Consider the following 12,839-nt stretch of genomic DNA (forward strand, 5'->3'; position numbering starts at 1 on the left):
GTCTGTTCATTTGTTACATTTTGGCTGAAAACAATATATCCTTCAATAATACAGTGTTTAAGGTGCTTACAATGCTTGGAAACAATGTTTCATTGCATTTAGAGGTACCAGAACAGAGTTGCAATTACATGCAATGTAAGTTTGTTAAAAGTTATTTTGACTTGCACACATGCTTTTCAACTGAAATAAATTTTAGAATGTGTTGTGAGGTCATTAATTACATTTTGTTGAAAACAGTATATCTTTCAATGATATAGTGTTTAAGGCGGTTAGGGTATTTGGAAACAGTGTTCGATTGCATTTAGATCTACCAGAACAGAGTTTCAATAACTTGCAATGTAATGTTACAAGTTCTTTGCACTTGCACACATGCTTTTCAACTGTAATACATTTTAGAAAGTGTTGTGTGATATTTAATTACATTTTGTTGAAAACAGTATATCTTTCAATGATATATTGTTTACGGTGCTTAGAATGCTTGAAAACAATGTTTCATTGCATTTAGATGTAACAGAACAGAGTTATTATAACTTGCAATGCAATGTTACAAGTTGTTTTAACTTGCACAAATGCTTTTCAACTGAAATAAATTTTAGAAAGTGTTGTCTGTTCATTCATTACATTTTGGTTTCAAACATTATATCTGTCCATGATATAGTGTTTAAGGCGGTTAGGATGTTAGGAAACAGTGTTTCATTGCATTTAGATCTAGCAGAACAGAGTTTGTCTAACTTGCAATGTAATCCTGTTACAAGTTCTTTTCACGTGCACACATGCTTTTCAACTGAAATACCTTTTAGAAAGTGTTGTGTGGTCATTAATTACAATTTGTTGAAAACAGTATATCTGTGAAATCTGTCAAATCAGTATGTGCAATCTATAACAAAGTATTTTACAAGGTTTGCAATGTGCAGCTTGTAAGTAGTTGCAACTCTGTTCTTGGGCTTCTGGCCCCAACGAAACAGCGTTGACAAGTATTGTATTGCATTAAATACACTGTGACAGTACAAGACTTACTGTTTTTAAGCAAAATGTAATGTATATTAAGAAAACACTTTCTAGGATGCAATGCCTATAAACAGTATGTGCAATTTAAACCAGGGTTGGGTTAGGGTTATGGTTAGGTCAGGGTTAGGGTTGCAATGCATCTAAACAGTTTGTGCAATTTAAAAAAACATCAAAAGGAGATCAAAAACAAAATACATCATGTTTTCAACCAAAATGTAATGCAAAATTTTAAAAAAATTCTAAGTGTGTTTAGTGAAAACATTGCTTGCAAGTGAAAACAAGCTGTTGTAAAACATTTGCAATGTGTACATTGCAACTAATTTTGCCTTTGTTCTTTCAATTCTACATATTACAAAACATGCATTAAATATTGGATTAAAGCAATATGTCTTGCGCTGACTCAGTGTTTAAGGCAATTAGAATACTTGTAAATGCTGTGTAGAAGTGAAAGAACTTTTACTTCTACACAGCAAAAGAAGTTGCAACTACTTGCAATGTGTACATTGCAAAAAAAGGTTATTGCAGCTTCTTTTCACTTGCACTCAATATTTTCTCTTAAAATATGTCTTAGAAGTTTTTTTCTTATATAGCATTACATTTTGGTGGAAAATACTATGTTTTGCAATGAAACACTGTTTAAGGTGGTTCAAAGTGTTTAGAAGTGAAATAACCGGTACAAATACTTGCTATGTGCACATTGCAAACGTGTTACAGTAACTTGTTTTCACCTTCACACAATGTTTTCACTTGAAATACGTCTTATAAAGTGTTTTCTTATCATGCATTACATTTTGGTTGAAAACACTATGTTTTGCAATGAAACAGTCTATGAGATGATTAGAATGCTTGGGAACACTGTTTCATAGTAGGTAGAAGTCAAAGAACAGAGTTGCAAATATGTGCAATGTGCACATTAAAACATGGTTACAACAGCTTTTTTTCACTTGCACTCAATGTTTTCACTTGTTATGCATCATAAAAGTGTTTTCATATCATCCATTACATATTATTTGAAGACACTGAAACACTTTAAGGCGATTAGAATTTTACAGAATTTTACAGAAATTAAAGAACAGAGTTGCAATTACTTGTAATGTGCAAATTGAAAATGTGTGTTGTAACACATTTTCAATGTGTGGTTCTTTTCACTTGCACAAAATGCTTTCACTTGAACTATACCATATAAACAGAGGTACAAATACTTGCAAATGTGTTACAGCAGCTTGTTTTCACTTGCACACGTTTTCACTTGAAATACGTCTTAGAAAGTGTTTTCTTTTCAAGCATTACATTTTTGTCAAAAAAACTATGTTTTGCAATAAAACAGTGCATATGGTGATTAGAATGCTTGGAAACACTTTCAAAGTGTTTGGTAGTGAAATAACAGAGTTGCCATTACTTGAAATGTGCACATTGCAAATGTGTTACAGAAGTTTGTTTTCACTTGCACTCAATGTTTTTATTTGAAATACATCATAGAACGTGTTTTTTTATATATCATTAAATTTTGGTCAGAAACACTGTTTTGTACTGAAACAGTGTTTAAGGTGATATTCATATTGCATATATTCATATTGCAAATATGTTAGAACAGATTGTTTTCACTTGCACTCAAATGTTTTCACTTGAAAAACATCATAGAATGTGATTTCTTATATAGCATTACCTTTTGCTTGAAAACACTATGTTTTGCACTGAAACACTGTTTAAGACTTGAAATGCTGTTTTGTAGTCTACAGAAGTGAAAGAACAGAGTTGCAAATACGTGCAATGTGCACATTGCAAACGTGGTTACAACAGCTTGTTTTCACTTACACTGTGTTTTCACTTGAAATATGTCTTAGAATTTTCTTATCATTTTCTTATCTTTTCTTATCATGGATTACATATACCTGTTGAAAACACTGTTTTTGCACTGAAACAGTGTTTAAGATGATTAGAATGCTTGGAAAAGCTTTTTCAAAGTGTTTAGTACTAGAAATAACAGAGTTGCAATTACTTGCAATGTGCACATTGCAAACGTGTTACAGCAGTTTGTTTTCAGTTGCACACATTTACAATTGAAATACGTCTTAGAAAGTGTTTTCTAATCATGAATTACATTTTGGTTGAAAACACTATGTCTTACACTGTCAAAGTGTTTAATGTGGGTTATTGTACTTAACCAATGCTGTAAATATTACTTTCCTCTTCGATTTTCATTGATCTATTTTTGTTTGAGAATATAAAAATCAGTTCAACAGAAGGTACACGGACATCCCTCATCCTGGGTAGCAAAACATGGGTTTTCCAAATCTGGATTAATCTGATACGAATTGAACATTTTGAATAACGGCACTAAATGTTCTTGAGCCGTTTGTGCAGTATTCCAGTAGGTGGCAGTAATGTTCTCCGAACATTTCTACCTTTACTGACCAGACGAAGTAGAAGAAGATTCGCTGATTCTGGGTGTTTAGCCAATTTGTGTTGTGACTAGCTGAAATATATTTAGCTACTACCTGGTTAGCTAGTTATACAATTTTGAAATGGACTTGGATTGTGGTCCGTACGAACCTGGTTTTGTTGGGATCAGATTCTGCCAAGAATGGTAAGTTTGTTGGGACTGTTCCCATTTATAGTGCTAGATTGATATCTACTTAGCTAATGTTAATAATTTGTTAGCCAAATCAAGCTAACGTGAATTGGAATAAGCAGATCTCATAGAATCCTAGCTAGCTAAGGATCCCCATTGCAGATATGTTGGGTTGCCTTGGTGTTGGTGGTGGTGGTGGTGGTCGTGGTCACTGGATATCTGTCCTAAACCTTTTCAGGGTTTGTAATCAAAGACATGGGGCATGAAAGTTGTTTGTCTCGTTGAATAAGAGTTCATAAAATAGTTCACCCATCAAAATTTTAATATCGCAGTTCATAAAAAGCCATACAACGAAAATCATTAATAATAAATTTTCATATTTTTCGCAAATTCACCTAACAGCTTTATGGTCTCATCACATATAGAATTTTAATAACGAGTACATGCATACTCACTTTGCATGCTTAGCTGTTAGGTGAATTTGCGGTTGAGATCCCAGTGAACACATTTTACACCTGCAAAACATCAGCGTATGACATGTATGCATCTTTTTTTCTGCAAGAGAATAAGTACAGGCAGATGAACATTTAAGCATAATCTACTTCATACTGCTTTATAAGCTAAATAGCTAGTACCCATTGCCAAATACATTAAAAAATAATGTGTTCATTTGTTTTTCCAGTAACAACATGTTGTATCCTAAAGAGGACAAGGAGAACCGTATACTGCTGTATGCTGTAGGTAAACTTAATATACTTAAGTTTTGCATTTGTAAACACTGCTGTCAAGCTGAGTCCTAAAAAATCTTAATATTCGTGTTCAGTGCAGGAATTGTGACTATCAGCAGGAGGCAGACAACAGCTGCATCTATGTGAACAAAATTACCCATGAAGTGGAGTAAGTAAAATCCCACAGGATTTATATTTTTGTGTTGCCCAAAATTTGTGTACTCTAATTTTTTTTTATATCCTTGTAGTTGCGTGTTATGAACACTGATAAAACTCAGCATTTTTAATATGAAACACATTAGAGTTTAAGTAGTTTAAACTACTTTCAAAGTACATTTACAGCATTTAGCTGACACCTTTATCCAAAGCGACTTACAATTCTGACTGAATACAACTTGAGCAATTGAGGGTTAAGGGCCTTGCTCAGGGGCCCAACAATGGCAACTTGGTGGTGGTGGGGCTTGAACTAGCATCCTTCTGATTACTAGTCAACTACCTTAACCACTGAGCTACTACTGACCAGTATTAAAGTGTCGATTGTCTATTTTTGCCAGTGAACTTACACAGATTATTGCTGATGTGTCCCAAGATCCAACACTACCACGGACAGAGGACCACCCATGCCCTAAGTTAGTGCTGAACATCACACATACCCGTCTTGACCTAGACACCAGACAAATCTTTCTTCTCACCCTTCTGTGAGAGTATTGTGAAAGTACTATAAAATAAAAGCACCATAAAATATAACACTTACACAACAAACATATACACTGCTCAAAACATTTATCACCATATAACACCAGTGCAGTTAAACTTCAGTGATACCAGTATGTCCACTTAGGAGGCATAAGCAAATGTGAAACAGTTTCAACTGCTTTGGTGCAAATGAAAGTGACAACAGGTGCACTGGAGAGGCAACAGCAAGACAACTCCCAGAAAGGAATGGTTTTGCAGGTGCTGGCCACAGAGCTGCTCTTTCCTTATCTTTCCTGACTGATTCTTCTCTACAGTACTGTAGTTTTACATTTGCTGCAGTCCTTGTCACTACTGGTAAGCTTGAGGCAGTACCTGTAGGCCTTTCATGTTGCACAGGTATTCTAGCTTCTCCAGGATGACACATCCATACGTGCCATAGCAAGGCTTGCTGTGTCTCCAAGTGCAGTCCGAGGAGCTTGGAGGAGATACCAGGACACTTGCCATAAGGAGCAGAGCTGGACAGGGCCATCGAGGGGCATCATCCAGGCAGCAGGACTGGTATCTGCTCCTTTGTGCAAGAGAAACAAAAGGAGCCCTACAGATTGTCCTTCAACAGGCTAGTGGTGTGCATGCTTCTGCCGAAATTGTAAGAAGCAAACTCCATGAGGGTGGCATGAAGGCCCAACATCCTCTAATGGTACCTTTGCTCACAGCACAACGATGCACCTCAACTGACACTCACCTGAGAACACCAGAACTGGCAAGTCTGCCATTGGCACCCTGTTCTCTTGCAGATGAGAGCAGGTTCACACTGAGTACATGTAACAGACGTGAAAGAGACTGGAGACACTGTGGTGAATGTTATGCTGCATTTATGATCCAGCTTCATCCAAGATGACCAGTTTGGTGATGAGTCAGTGATGGTCTGAGCAGGCATATCCTTGGAGGGTCACACAAATCTCCATGTCATGGCCAGTTGTACCTTGATTGCAGTGAGGGTTGCAGTCCTCAGAGCCATTGTCAGACCTTATGCTGGTGCAGTGGGCCATGGGTTCCTCCTGGTGCAAGACTATACCAGGCTTCATTGTGCAGTGTGTAAGCAGTGTCTGGATGATGAAGGCATTGATGCCATTGACTGACCCTTACATTCCCCAGACCTGAATCCAACTGAGAACCTCTAAGACATTATGTATTAGTGCATCCAACACCTTCATGTAGCACCACTGACTGTCCAGGAGCCCAGGGATGCCCTGATGCAGGTATGGGAGGAGATCCACCAGGACACTGTCAGATATCTCATAAGGAACATGCCCAGACATTGTTGGGAGTACATACATGCATATGGGGGCCATACTATTAAGTCCCATTATTTTTGATGGAGTGTAGTTTGCATTAAATCGTACAGTTAAACTGGTAAATATTGGAATTGAAATAAAATGAAGCTTATTTAAAGTTGTCATGCACCTTCATCAGAGTATTTTACAAGTGCAAATGTTTTACAATGTGTACAAGTACACTAATATAATAGCTAAGTTATGTTGCCATCAGACCTCTACAACTTGTCCAGAATGCAGCAGTACGACTGGTCTTCAATCTTTCAAAGTTCACACATTTCACTCCACTGCTGTGCTTCCTTCATTGGCTTTCAGTAGCTGCCCGCATCAGATTTAAAACCTTGTTGCTTGCCTACAAAGCCAAAAATGGACCAGCCTCTCCATACATGATGTCAATGGTCAAAGCCCAATCCTTACCTCAAGTACTTCAAACCTCAAGTATGTCTCGGCTTGAAATATCATACGTCAAGTCTCATGGAAGACAAGCATCAAGACTATTCTCTGCCCTGGCTCCTAGATTCTGGAATGAACTTCCACTTGCTCTCCGGACAGCAGAGTCAAACGTAGACTGAAGACCCATCTATTTGTGGAATATTTAAATGACCACTGACCCAGCTCCTATGTTGACTAACTGAAACTCTACTACTTATTGTAGGGTGTTGCACTAATGTTTATTGCATTGATGTTGACTGCTCCTATGTTGGCTGCCTTAAACTCTAGATTATTGCACTGATTGTTGGCTGCCAAATGCCATGAATGTAAATGTCAATGTTTCCAGGTGTGGCCACAAGGAGGCAGTGTTTTTCCAGTCTCACAGCATGAAAGCTGAGGTAAAGTGTTGCTCAAGCAGTGGTTTACTTTTATTGACATTAATTATTTCATTTTATCTTAAACAACTGGCTGTGTTTATGCATGTGCGTGCACATATTCTTTTAAAGTAACATGGTACAAAAATTAAATCACCTCCTATAGGATTCCATGGATAGTATGAAAAAGCTAAATTCCTTTGAAAAACTCAGTTTTACATCTTATACTGCACACTGCAGTATTATCTACCAGTTGTGGATTTGTTTCTGTCTTATAGTAAGACCTGGAAATACGAGAATTTATATCTCATAACACCCTTGCAACTGTTTTACCATGTAGTTATGAAGTGATGTTTAATTATTTTTTACATTATTTGTATTAAATCAGATTAAATCTGTCAGAATGTACTTTAAAGAAACCTGTTTATTGTTTAACAGCTTTGAGGTAGATGCCGGTGAGGCTACTTCAGTAGCTTTCTTTAAAGTTTGGAAATTAATTTGAGCTATAGTAAAAATGTAAAGCCTTTTTATCATGTGATTGTTTGATCTGGTTCTTTTGTCCAAGCCTTTCATTTCATGTCCAAAACCTTGCCAAAATGATTTTTAAACAATCCTAGTTTTAAGAAACTGAAACACTTAAGTAGATTGATTAATAAAAAGTAAAATTGATTAAGCACATGAAATACTTTAAGTGTACCATTTGACTGCATGTGTTATGATTCACTGCTGCACAAAAACTTACAGCTCTGTAACTTGTTATAGGATGCAATGAGGCTCTATTATGTGTGCACAGCCCCACACTGTGGACACAGATGGACAGAATAAGGAAGAGTTGGAGGGAAGAATATACATTGAGGATGAGAAGTTCCAAAGTCATTAACTAAGTCCACCTCACTAACTGCAAATGCTAATGATGAGGTTTAGTAAGTGTAGTGACTTATTTGAACTAAATCATCGAACCAAACCTTTTTTGGAAGTGGTAGATATACTGAGTTATAGTTACATTCCTTTGTAATAATGTTAACGTGAACACTTTGTTTATTCTTAATTAAAGGATAATACAACAACATAAATGCTTGAGAATTTTGAGTTCTTGTATGCCAGAAGGATTGTGGGTAATGGTGAAAATTTTAAAAAGTAAGTTTTCTCTTTCTCATTGGTCATTTTATGTTGTACAGTATACATATTTGTATGTTAAAATATTGTTAATTTTGAATACTTGAACCTAAAACAGTGCTCATAGGAACCTGTTTATTTAAGAAAATAATAATTTTAGCCAAACCCTATCTTGCTTTAAAAAGCATTTCTTAGCATGTACTTCATTTATACGTAATTGTTCATGATTATATTTATCAAAGGTCAGTTAACACATAGCTGCTGACTGATTATTTTGGGGTGGTAGACTGCGATCAACCCAGCACTGATAAATATTAATACAATCGTGTTCAACAACCATAACCGTGATATTGTTAACATGTCAATGTTAACAACAATTAGAGAATGGTCCACCAGTCAACTTACACTTGGTCATTGTTCTGTGGTTAGAAACTGACCAATAATAAACAGAACAGAGCGTTGCTACCTAGGTACACCTAATAAAGTGACCAGTAATTCACGTCAAATCTGTGTCATATCGTCACGAAGTGCAATGAAATACTTTCTTGCATGACGTTTGTGCAGATGTCATTAATATATAGCAAGTGTAAGTTCATAGTGGCAGTTCCTTTTTAACGCAATCGTTAAGCCCCAGGTTGCATAATATTTCCTTAGGGGAGACCTATGTCTTGTTTGACTTTCTTTTCCTTCTGTGTATGCTAGGCCGACTGAGAAATCGGTGCTAAATCGTGTTGCCAGCGTAAGAAATTACACGGAAGCTCGGTGTCTTGTGGCGTGGCTGATTGCTCATTAGGCTGTGATACTATTTAGCGAGTTTTCAGTTTTCTTGGAAGTACAATTCAGGAGTATTACCAGGATCTATAAAACCTGTCTAGCCTAAAAAATATTTAATTCTTATTACTGTTGTTTATACGGATGACAGACAACATGCCTAAAGGAAAAGAAAACGAAAGCAGCACAGGTGAAACAAAATGGCTGTTAAGCAATGCGACACGCCATGTTCAGTTCTTTCAAGACTTTAAATTTATGTAAGCCTGTTGATTGTAGTGGGCTCTATGTGTGTTTTGTACATATCTGGAGGGTATCCGTTATAACCAATTGTTACGTTTTATCGCAGTGAATATTGTTTCTCGAAGTCATTGGAACGCCATGGAGCCACGGAGCAAAGACAAAATGCAGGGTCTTGCTCAGCAAGTCATTATTCACCACACCGCTCTCTGGTCCTGCCGCCAGTCGCAAGAATATATCTCTCAGCTCACATATATTCAGAAAATGCATGTGGAGGAACGGGGCTTTGAAGATATCGGTTACAAGTTAGTAGGATACAGGCATCATGTTTTTGGCACGTTTAATAACAATCGATAGTCATACTAAATTATCACCAGCTCACAAATATTTACAGTAGGCTGTTTAAACTAGAAACTGTTTTTAAAAATTCAAGCTCTTCTTTCTTTCGAGCTTTTAGCTTTCTTCTTGGGCAAGATGGCACGGTGTACGAAGGCCGAGGCTGGGGCATTGTAGGTGCACACGCGAAGAACCACAATTTAAATTCTATTGGTATTGCCTTCATGGGCAACTTCAACGGTAAGACAATAAAAGCAACATACGAACAGACGATAAATAACAGTATTTAATGATGCAATTATTTTTGTATCTATTTACCCCTTTCCCGTCTTTCAGATTATTCTCCCAGCTCTTCGGCGCTGTCAGCTGCCCAGATTCTAATTCGTTGTGGAGTGGCTCAAGGTTTTTTAAACCCCAATTTCGTCATTTTGGGGCATAGAGACATTGCAAATACAGAATGTCCAGGAGAATATCTCTACTCATCTTTAGCAACACTTAGATATCAATAAACAACCCATTCATAAGATATTTCTTTGTGATTGTTTAAGTCCCTTTCAGGACATCGTGTTATAAAAAAAATAGCATTGCGGTGAGAAATTAATAGATTAGGCTACCGATTGACTTTTGGGTTTCATTTCAATTTGATAAGATGCAAGCTTTTAAAGGTCTAGTATAGTGATAGTTTTTAAACTTAGTATCTTTACGTAATACGTAGACTACTACATTGCGAGGTATTTTAGAAATTAATATTAATCGGCATAAAATGAAATGTTAAATCAGATTATTTAAAAGAGTATTTTAGAGTTTCTCTCTTTCTCTCTCTCTCTCTCTCTCTCTCTCTCTCTCTCTCTCTCTCTCTCTCTCTGTCTCTGTCTCTGTCTCTCTCTCTCTCTTTGCAATTGTGCGCGTGAAAGCAGAAAGGCGCATTGAAATAGTCTGGAGGGGAAACAACATTTACTCCCCGTGTTCCTCCACGCTGCGATCAATCGTACGTAAAAACCGTTTTCGAAAAAACAAGCAACAAAGCGCAAACCTACAAGTCATGCTCTCGAATTTACCTCTATCCTCTGGTTTTTATTTGCTCAACAAATTAGTACCATTTATTGACACTCGCCTTTTAATGGGCATTTATTTATTATTTATTATTTAGTTATGGTGTAAACAAAGGGGAAGGGCACGAGTTGAGGGGCGTTCCCACGGCAAGAGGCAGACCAGATTTGTTAGGTTTCACAGGTTCGGAAGTATAATAGTCGAGCTTTTGAGTCCATTCATCAGGCCGAGAGACTGCACAGGAGTCTACACGGAGAGTGGCTACACAGTAAATTCGACCAAAGAAGAAACATTTTCGTTTTTTGTTTTTTTTTTTGCATTGTTTAGGTTTTTCAAAGTAATAATTTTACTCTAAGCACATGCGCTCTTTGCTTTTTTTTATACCTCTATTTTATAGTTTTAAACGCGCTCCACATGCCGTAACTTATTCAGTATTTTCTGAAACGTAAAGATTCTTCACAGACTTTTGAGAATCTTCAGTAGAGGATAATGTTGAGCATGGAGGAACGGAAAGTCCCTGTTAATTTTACCCAGAAGTCCTTCAGCATCAGAAATGTACTGTTCCGACAAGGGGAAATTATGAATCACGGCGGTGCTACGCCGGACACAGTCTGTTCCCGAGGGATAAAGTCCCTGTCCTGTTCACACAATGACCAGCTAATCAAAGTGGGACATACTCCGGATATCAAGTATGTATATGTAGACGAAAAATGCGATAAACTCAAATGGCCATTTGCAAAAAAAGAGAGCATTCCAAGAGTTTCGGAATGTGGCGAGAACATAAAAGAATCCGGAGAAGTTGAACTATCTGAGGTAGGAGCTGTGAAGGAAAAGACGAAGCCCAATAAGCCGCTTTTCAGTTATAATGCTCTGATTATGATGGCTATACGTCAAAGTCCAGAGGGTCGACTCACACTCAACGGTATCTACGAGTTTATTATGGGAAACTTTCCATACTATCGGGAAAATAGACGGGGTTGGCAAAATTCCATCCGACACAACCTAAGCCTTAACAAGTGTTTCGTCAAGGTACCGCGCCGTTATGATGAACCCGGGAAAGGCAACTACTGGATGCTCGGCCCTTCCAGTGACGATGTGTTTATAGGTGGCACCACGGGCAAGCTCAGGCGACGCTCAACAGTTGCCTCGCGTGCGAAATTAGCAATGAAAAGAGATGCGCGGCTGACCACCACGGCAAGAGGACTAGCGCTTGCGGGCTCATTTTATTGGCCAGTACAATCATTTCTGGACCTCCAACATCCTGCTCGCCCATGTACAGGCTCTACATCTTATCCGAGCTCTCATCACAATTATCAAACATCGGTCTTCTCACGGAGTATGTATCACTGTATGAGTATAGAAAAATTTGCTCCCCCCACGCGCGAATCTCCTTACTGTGCCGTGGGTAGCGAGCACTGTCGTCACCACCAGACGACTTCTACTGCTTCGTTTGCGTCTTCTTCTGTGTCTTCTGCTTTGTCTCTTCCTGGTGCATACGCTTTCAACTTAATGTCTGGTCAAACAAATTACTTTTACTCTCATCAGGTACCTCATACATCGGGATATTCCGCTTGGACACAAGAAGATACCCCTCTCTCTAAAAAATATCCTAGAAACATATTCCCTGGAAAGAACGCTCTCTCAGAGTACACGGGAGGACTATGCGCAGATTTTCCTACGTATTATCCTAATAAAACGAATTCGATGCATTAAAAGGCATTTATCTCTTTTTAAAATGTAAGGCAATCTGTTTATACAGTCTATAAAATAAATTACTACTACTACTACTAATAATAATAATAATAATAATAATAATAATTCCTCTTCTTCATCTTCTTCTTCTTCTTCTTCTTCTTCTTCTTCTTCTTCTTCTTCTTCTTATTATTATTATTACTATTATTATTATTATTATTATTATTATTATTATTATTGATAATAACATTAACATTAACAACGATGATATAATAGTGTAATTATTGTTGTGTCTTGCAAATATAAAAATGCATGATTACAGTTGATTTACACAGAAACAACTTCACAAGGTAGTATCGAGAAAATATCATAGACTTGCAACATTTAAAACCACATCAACATCAAAAGCACGTCTAACTCTTTTTAACTCTTGCACGAACGCCACCGTCGACTTGTTTTCTCTATGTATAATCAACAATTAATGAAGATGGTA

At 37.2% G+C, this 12,839-nt stretch overlaps 3 protein-coding genes across 5 annotated transcripts; all 3 read left to right on the forward strand.

Moving 5' to 3' along the window:
* The first annotated feature begins 3,418 nt into the window (after window positions 1-3,418).
* Window positions 3,419-8,217, forward strand: LOC145655810 (DNA-directed RNA polymerase II subunit RPB9). 2 transcript variants are annotated; one of them, XM_081709295.1, is made up of 6 exons: window positions 3,426-3,595; window positions 4,263-4,317; window positions 4,404-4,477; window positions 4,863-4,937; window positions 7,117-7,168; window positions 7,907-8,217. In XM_081709295.1, exons 1-6 carry the CDS (start codon window positions 3,534-3,536, stop codon window positions 7,967-7,969), a joined length of 381 nt encoding a protein of 126 aa, XP_081565421.1. In that variant the 5' UTR covers window positions 3,426-3,533; the 3' UTR covers window positions 7,970-8,217. The 2 variants fall into 2 exon arrangements, with proteins under 2 accessions (XP_081565422.1, XP_081565421.1); XM_081709296.1 differs by lacking the exon at window positions 4,863-4,937 and having other exon boundaries at window positions 3,419-3,595.
* A 616-nt stretch (window positions 8,218-8,833) lies between these two features.
* Window positions 8,834-10,130, forward strand: LOC145655807 (peptidoglycan-recognition protein SC2-like). 2 transcript variants are annotated; one of them, XM_081709288.1, is made up of 4 exons: window positions 8,834-9,221; window positions 9,378-9,573; window positions 9,726-9,844; window positions 9,941-10,130. In XM_081709288.1, exons 1-4 carry the CDS (start codon window positions 9,176-9,178, stop codon window positions 10,111-10,113), a joined length of 534 nt encoding a protein of 177 aa, XP_081565414.1. In that variant the 5' UTR covers window positions 8,834-9,175; the 3' UTR covers window positions 10,114-10,130. The 2 variants fall into 2 exon arrangements, with proteins under 2 accessions (XP_081565414.1, XP_081565415.1); XM_081709289.1 differs by having other exon boundaries at window positions 9,192-9,288.
* Window positions 10,131-11,152: 1,022 nt separating this feature from the next.
* LOC145655808 (forkhead box protein G1-like) lies at window positions 11,153-12,367 on the forward strand. Its single transcript, XM_081709290.1, has one exon. It carries the CDS (start codon window positions 11,153-11,155, stop codon window positions 12,365-12,367), a length of 1,215 nt encoding a protein of 404 aa, XP_081565416.1.
* Window positions 12,368-12,839: the final 472 nt, after the last annotated feature.

This window comes from Electrophorus electricus, unplaced genomic scaffold (assembly GCF_041902795.1).
Source record: "Electrophorus electricus isolate QZ-2024a unplaced genomic scaffold, ASM4190279v1 Scaffold35, whole genome shotgun sequence".
In the NCBI taxonomy this organism is placed as follows: domain Eukaryota; kingdom Metazoa; phylum Chordata; class Actinopteri; order Gymnotiformes; family Gymnotidae; genus Electrophorus; species Electrophorus electricus.

Coding starts and splice junctions, on each gene's coding strand:
- LOC145655810 (XM_081709295.1), top strand. CDS start 3,534: ATGGACTTGGATTGTGGTCCGTACGAACCTGGTTTTGTTGGGATCAGA. Junction 3,596..4,262: donor ATCAGATTCTGCCAAGAATG/GTAAGTTTGTTG, acceptor TTGTTTTTCCAG/TAACAACATGTTGTATCCTA. Junction 7,169..7,906: donor CTCACAGCATGAAAGCTGAG/GTAAAGTGTTGC, acceptor AACTTGTTATAG/GATGCAATGAGGCTCTATTA.
- LOC145655808 (XM_081709290.1), top strand. CDS start 11,153: ATGGAGGAACGGAAAGTCCCTGTTAATTTTACCCAGAAGTCCTTCAGC.
- LOC145655807 (XM_081709288.1), top strand. CDS start 9,176: ATGACAGACAACATGCCTAAAGGAAAAGAAAACGAAAGCAGCACAG. Junction 9,222..9,377: donor AGAAAACGAAAGCAGCACAG/GTGAAACAAAAT, acceptor GTTTTATCGCAG/TGAATATTGTTTCTCGAAGT. Junction 9,574..9,725: donor TTTGAAGATATCGGTTACAA/GTTAGTAGGATA, acceptor TCGAGCTTTTAG/CTTTCTTCTTGGGCAAGATG.